This window comes from Agrilus planipennis, unplaced genomic scaffold (genome assembly GCF_000699045.2).
Source record: "Agrilus planipennis isolate EAB-ADULT unplaced genomic scaffold, Apla_2.0 scaffold263, whole genome shotgun sequence".
Lineage (NCBI taxonomy): Eukaryota > Metazoa > Arthropoda > Insecta > Coleoptera > Buprestidae > Agrilus > Agrilus planipennis.
Window position 1 is genome coordinate 171,411 of NW_020442449.1, and position 7,541 is coordinate 178,951.

Sequence of the window (7,541 nt, forward strand, 5' to 3'; positions counted from 1 at the left end):
ATATTAATTTTTACATCATGTACAACTTCACTTCTAATTTTGCTAAAAAAATGTAACAGTTCTCATCACAAGTTCTGATGAAGGCCGAAGAAAAAGGAGCCGAAATGTCAACAAAATAAAATAAATTTATAAAAATTATACATTGGTCTGCTTCATACAATAAACTACAATTGTTAACGAAACACGAAATTATTTAGTAACGTAGATTAAAAAAAATTAATCTTAGAGAAAAAAAATTATCTATCAAATAAGTACTTATATGTATAGAATAAATTTTAATAATACTTAAAATAAATATAGATTGACTTAGAGAATAGCACTGAATAAGAATGTTATTTCTTAATTGTAATTGTTTTGCTCTTCTATTTCACCCTTGTGCACATGCTTCTGTTCTTTAATAATAATTTTTCTTAAAAAAGACGTAAAACAGGTTTTGAAAAAGATTTAAGATTTTAACGGTGCAGGGTTGATGAAACACATTTACATACATTCCAAAGAAAAAAAAATACTTCGACAAGTATTTGCCAAAAATATCAACAATTTAAGAACAAAGGCTTTCACGGCCGGAATACATAGTAGAATAAAGACGTCTTACAGCCCGAATCTTTATTCTACTATATCAACAATTGTTTGGAAAAATAAATTCTAAATCTTTTTGTAGCGTTTCTGAATTTAGTGTTTTACTTGAACATTGAATATTAATGTGTAGTGGTAGTTGTTGAAGGTTTTAAAAGTAAAATAGACGATATTGCTATTTTAATCGACAAAATGTTTAAAAAAAATTGTGTCAGTCAAATATAAAATCTACCCAAAATTAAGAAGAGAAAGGCACTCATTTAATTCAAAAACACTATGCCTCTTATGTAATATTTCTAAACTAAAATAATATAACGTTTCTATATGAGCGTTACATTTTATAGATAAACCTTATAATGATTATAAAAATAGTTTTATCAGTTAAGCAGTTATCGTTCTTTTAATTAATTGTCGTTTCGTTTTTTTCTATTTCGATATAAGGAAAATAATGAGTTTATATACCATTATGTGCTTGCACTTCAAACACATCATTTTTATAATAATATTTTAAGAGTTTTACCTGTTAATAAGCTGGCCGTTTTATTTATCTAAATATATGTTTACTAGATCACAGAATTTGTACTTTTCAGTCACCATCAATATCCTTAAACAACACCATTTATGAAAACTCTTCTACCTTCCCTATTCTCCAAATACCGTCCACTAATTTTTTGTTTTTACTTTCATTACCAACAACATTTTCTTCTGGTAACGAATTTAAATTATTATTTTCCCTAGATGGATTATTTTTCCTGTAATTCCTATACAGGCCTGCACCAGACTCCTTATCGTCTACCCCCATTAATTTTCTTAAAGAATTTCTATTGTAACTTTTGTATCTTTTTGGCTTTGTTTTTTTCGGGTTCGTTGTAAAGAAACTTTGAAACTCACTTTCGTCAATTTCTGGTATACAGTCGTCTTCAAAGCGTTCATAGTTGGACAGTTTGGAAAATTTGTGGGAAGGGTGGTAATAATGCCGAAAGTTGGGCTCATCAGAGTGCAACTGCATACTGGTCCAAACATGTGTCAGAAGTAAAGGAAAACGAGCCAGCCAGTAATTAATGAAGTCTTCAGGGTTGTTTCCCAGATGCTTTTGGGCATCCAGAGACAGTTCGCGATAGTGATGTCGCTAAAAGTATGTGACAATGATGAATTAGGGGATAGCTCTGGGGGGCGAACTTAATCAATTACCTTATTCCTTAAAGCTCTAAGCAGATCCGCGATACTGTCGCCTTTGTAAGAACGATATTTTCGGAGGTCTTCAGCAATGTCCTTGTGTATGTAACGACGCCAATCGTTTCTAACAACCGCCACATTATCCACTTCAAGGGACTGAGCAACTGCATCATCTGGTTGAGCCTTTTCAATTCGATCACTTACATCCTATTTAAAACCAACAACAAAGGCAATATAATAAACATTGCAAATAATTATCAATTGACGAATAAAATTCCACCTTATCTTAAACCTGACAATGGGCAGCTAAATAAATTATCTAACGTAGTACTTACTTGGAGAAAATTTAAAATAGTGGAACCGTTCCAAAACATTGGATGATTTAAGACCGCAATAGCCGGTGGCCTTTCTTGTGGCTTCTCAGATATCATCGCGGTTATAAGCGTCTTTTGAAGTGTGACTTTCCAGCGGTGGTCTTTGAGGGACTCGAGGTTCCAATCGCCTCCTAATATATTGGCTTGTCTACGAAGAGTGTCGCCAAATGGATGCTCACCATCTGACAGCACGTAGTAAAATAGACAACCCAACGAAAATATATCGACTGCACACGTCTGAAATTAAACAATCACTAAATTAATATGACTATATCTTCAATAATTATATTTTTGTTAATTACTCCAGGCTACAAACAGCGGTGTTCTGAGTAAAATCATTGCAAACTTTGCCATAGAATAACAAGAAGATAGCAAAAATAAGAAGGTAATAAAAACATCTTGTAATGTAACTTACAGTCCTTTCGTTGCCATTAAGTATTTCAGGGGCTATCCAACCATCTGTGCCAGTGATTCCGGATCTTCTTGAGAATGACATCCTGCCCATTTGAAGTTTCTTGCAAAGTCCAAAATCAGATATCATAACTCTTACTTCACCACGTGCATTTGGCATTGATAACAGAACATTTTGGGGTTTAATATCTCTGTGAACTAAAAAATAACATTAATTAAATTTATCGACAAAAACACTTGAGTGTAATCTTAATTGTATACACAGGAAACAGTTACATAACAAATACTTGAGATCTTACTTACTACAAAGTAGTTACTGAATAACTTAGATAAATTTGGATTACTTTCATTAAAAACTCACCAATGTCAAGGGAATGCAAGTGTGCAAGCCCTGCCGTCGCCTGTTTTAATATTTCTAAGGGTAGGAGGTCAAATAGTGGACATCTCTTTTGAATGAAGTCATGTAATGTTGCTTGGCAGAGTTCTAGAGCAATGTAGCGAAACATACGGTCCTGTTCCGTGCAAAAATACCTCACCACATTTGGATGGGCGTCACTTTCTCTTAATAAGGTTACCTCCCTGTCTGCAAAAGTGAAACACTCGGGAAGGATTCGTTTTACAGCCACTGGTCTTTTATCAAATTCTCCCCTGAAAGAAGATCATAAAAATACTGTGGCAATAAAAACCTTAACCCAAACAATTAAGAAAAAACTAATTATTCACTTGTAAACGAAAGTTCCTTCGCAACCTTTGCCCAGTAATTCTTCGGGATGAAAGGTAATTTTCCCAACTTGTACAAGTCCATTAGGAAGTTCTTCTGCTACTGCTGTCACAAGACCATTTTTGGTTGAAGAGTTGGTATTGCTACTTTTCGAACTATGTTGGGACAACTGTTGAAATTCTCTCACCTATTCAAAAATAAATAATGAAATAAATAAATAATCTAAATGTAAATGTTATTAGTGTTCTTACTTGGACTTGTAAGTACCAAAACATGCCAATTACGCAGCCTATTAATACAATTACGAGAATTGTAAGCCCCTTGTTTTCTTGCTCATGCAACCACAGTTTCAAGTTTTTAATTGTACCCTCAAAAACGCCCTTTTTAAATCCCTTATCATCATCCATAGTGTCATTTTCATCGTCGATTGAGAGCTGAGTTTCAGTTCCAATTGACATTTTCCTCCTCTAAAAGTTTTAAATAATTTCAAAATCATTGATTTAATTACAATTCTTCATACAAATCAGATTAAGTTTCGAGTAAATTGTAATCACATTTGTACAAAACTTACATGGCTTAAAGTGTGAATATCTCCATACATATCTTCACTTTTCGAAAAATCAAACCAGGGATTACTTTTAGTTCTCTTTCCTGCTGTTTTGGAGCTATAACTTTCATCAGTAATCAATTGTCTTCCATTATTTCTATAAGGTATTTGTAGCTTGCAGGAACTAAATGCTGGAACATTGTAGTGTCCCAAATACAGAATAGGTTCAGGATTTAGTTGAAGCGACGTGGGACTGTCTGATAGACGATAGTTTTTTCCTGAAATGGGACGAGGATAGTCGGGATTCCCATAAGCACCGAGTAGCAACGGGCCTCCGTCAGATGCAGTTATAGTGACCAAATTTTCGTCTACAAGTGACGGAATCGCATACAGACCAGTTGTATGTTCTCCTATGTACAAAGTCGGACTGCAAATTTATTACATAATTAAACAGAATGGACACAAGTGAAATATTTTGTTTCAGAGACTCACTAAAGTTTTATTGAAGCAGGTTGAGAGGGTTCATCAAGATACGAAGTCAAATGAGATAAAGTGTGATTAGCCAAACTTGTAGTAGGAACTGCTACTAATCCACTAGGGTCTAAAAGATAAGCTGCAACTACAGGGCTTTCAAGATCAATGTCCCAAACATAGGAGCCCCTTATTCTGTTCATACACGTTATTTTTCCAGACGAAGATGATGTAAAAATTGCCAATTCTTAAACAAACATTAATCATACAAGATTTTGGAAATATTTAAAAATAACATCCATCTTTACCATAATTATTTAAATGCTCTTTGCTCATGGGATTAGCTGAATAATCATAGAATGAAACATTCCATTTTCTCTCTAAATTTTGACTGTCCATCATAATGATGGAATACTGAGTTCTGCCTACATAAACTGAATTTCCTGGGCTTTCTTTGGGACATGTTGAAGCAGTTGTGTCCCAACCAAACACTCGATGCTTGTTACCAGTTTTAGGATTCAGCATAAACAAGGAGTCAGCCTTTTTTCCTTTTTAACACAAAAAAAATAATAACCGATCTAAACAAGTGTCATAGACTACTTTATCATCCAGAGGTGACAATATCAATAGATTATTTGAATTAGCATTATATTAATTAAACAATAAAAACTACATTTAGTTTCTTTACCTTGTTTATGTTTTGAATAAATTTATTACAATGAAACACTTACCTGTATACAAAATACCGTCTGAGCTTCTACAGGGAGATGATGCAACCAGTTGTGGAATAGTAAAAGACAGTTTTTTAATGGGTTCTTTAGGATTACCAACCACATACAATGATCCATCTTTAGGGTCAGGTAGAAAGAATGGTACTACTAAGTTATTATGATCTAATGGTACTGACACTACTGGTTCTGTAATAAACACTGATTCTGTAAAAAAAGAAAACATAATTCTACATTTATTTATTTTACCATCTTTTATTTTCCATCTTATGGCCCCAGTTTGTTGCTCCACTCCAACTAAGTAGCCATCAAGCGTGGAGAATAGCAACAGTCTGTTATCAGGCTCATTGGCAATGTCGGTGCTCTGATATGAAAACTTCTAGAAAATAATTACCGTTTCCTTGTAAATTATTAAATTCGATACTAAATAAAACATCCTCCCCTAACCTCTGCAGTAGAAACACTGGTTAACAGGTGGACAAAAAGTATTATCACTTCACATTTTACTGTCCATTTAAAGTCTCTTGTCATTGTAGATTCAATAAGCACTCACACTTCATAAATAGAACGTCTAAATAAACCATTTGAAAGGAGCTTCTTGAATAGATAACGCCGATTTAAATTTATTATTGATATTGCTAATGATAACATCATCCATTTGACAAGTTTTGATAGACAATTTAATGATAACTTAAATTACACGACACGCAAGCGTACAATAAATACAAATGTAGTTAGTTAAAGAGGTAGCGTGTAGATGGCTAAAAAGCTTCGAATTTAATAAATAAATAAATTAATCAAACCGCAGATGGCAGCACTAGTACGTTCAGAAAGAAAAATAAAAAAGTAAGATACGAGGTTCGTACGAAAAGTTTTTTGACGAAAAGCCTGTAACAAAAAGTTTTTGAACTGGGATATAAACACAGTTTTCAAATTTATGTGAACTTATCACATTAGTTACATAAAACATTTCTTTTAAATGAACAGTTTACTTTGAATATTTAATTTATGGATTAAATAAATAAAATTAAAATNTTGTTGTTAATTACTGTCAAAATAATGATTTTGAAACCTTGAAATGTCAAATTACGTCAATGTTATACAGGGTGATAAAAGTTTTGTGGCAGTAGCTTGACTGTTAATGTGACAAAGACTATATAGATGGTGCTACGTATGTCAAATACGTATTTGGGGCCTTTTTAAATCTTTTTTTATTATACGAGAAAATATCAACAATATCAAATTTTATGGTTATTAAAAAAAAATATGAATAAAAAAGTTGTACGAGGAACTTAGATTTATTCGTTTCAAAAATGTCACAGTGACATGTGTCTTACAAATTCTCAAGTAATTACTCATATAGCAGTGATATGTACTAGTTGTTTGTGTATCAAAAGGCTTATTTTTACTGGACAATTGCTTCCTATTCCTATATTTTCATATGCCACTTATATATTATTTATTGGCCATTCGATAGTGGGTATTACTCGGTTATGTGTTTCAGAAGAAAGAAGGGAAAGTTTCGAAAATGGTTTTGACTGCCTGGGATTTATCCAAAGCAGTTTTGCTTTACCATGTGTAACTGCTTCACTCTGGCTGAATTATGGCTACGATAATATCATTGCTGATTTACATACCATTTCAGCAATGGTCCCTCCACTAATTTATTTTATTGATATTCCCAGTGGAAAACCGATTTTAAGAATTTTTACTTCTTTAAATATTTACTCGTTGGTAATAATATCAATAATTAATGGAAATGGTTGGGGGGCATTGGCAACACTATTTTACATTCTTTATCCAACGTGCAATGAAATTGACGGTATAGGGGCCCCATTAGAAAATGTATGCAACTTTTGCTTATGTTTATTTGGTCATCTATCCTTGAAAGCTATACTTCTCAGTTTAAAAAATACAAATAAATAAACGAATACTCTGTTCTTTTTTGTATAAATGTTTTTAAGCAATAAAATTTTTATAATACATTTCCTATTGTATTGATGTCCATAAAGGAAAGACACCCTGTATGTGACTAAATACTACAGGAGTAAAACTCTATATAGGCCACCCATTATGCATGACATTGGCTTACATTTATGTCGTTTGTGTAAATTTGAAATAAAAAAGTACTTTGACTGTAAATATCTAAAATATGATAAGATAATTAATAAAAATACTTGTAAATATAAAAGATTGAAAATGGAAGTTAAAAATAGAATATAAGACCAAATTAATTCGTTACAGATTAGATTTTTTACACATATCTTTAAAAATAAAAATTAATTTATTAATCTAGTTGGGATTTTATTTTACAGCTTTTTTTATCAAAAATAAGGATGTTCATTATTTTATCTTTTTTAAGACTTTGTTTTCACAGGGCCAATCCCCTTCAGGTATACCAATCACTTTCTTTTTGGGGCACTCATTTAAACATGGGAGGATCTTAAAATTAAATAAAAATAATTACTTTATATTAAGTTACGAGGGTGGATTGATAAGTTTCCGGCCTAACCAAGAGATGACGCCACTAGGCCTAC

The 7,541-nt window shown here is 32.4% G+C and overlaps 1 protein-coding gene across 2 annotated transcripts; it reads right to left on the bottom strand.

The window, feature by feature from the left end:
• Positions 1-1,096: 1,096 nt before the first annotated feature.
• Positions 1,097-5,708, bottom strand: LOC108740063 (serine/threonine-protein kinase/endoribonuclease IRE1). Of its 2 annotated transcripts, XM_018474254.1 has the most exons (14): positions 5,452-5,708; positions 5,254-5,383; positions 5,008-5,193; positions 4,585-4,824; positions 4,298-4,523; positions 3,830-4,232; positions 3,510-3,725; positions 3,261-3,445; positions 2,899-3,185; positions 2,542-2,735; positions 2,088-2,363; positions 1,768-1,959; positions 1,468-1,705; positions 1,295-1,385 (listed from the first exon to the last, which is right to left on the bottom strand). In XM_018474254.1, the coding sequence occupies exons 1-14, from the start codon at positions 5,533-5,535 to the stop codon at positions 1,378-1,380; spliced, it is 2,865 nt and encodes a 954-aa protein (XP_018329756.1). In that variant the 5' UTR covers positions 5,536-5,708; the 3' UTR covers positions 1,295-1,377. The 2 variants fall into 2 exon arrangements, with proteins under 2 accessions (XP_018329755.1, XP_018329756.1); XM_018474253.1 differs by having other exon boundaries at positions 1,097-1,705.
• Between the last annotated feature and the right edge of the window lie 1,833 nt (positions 5,709-7,541).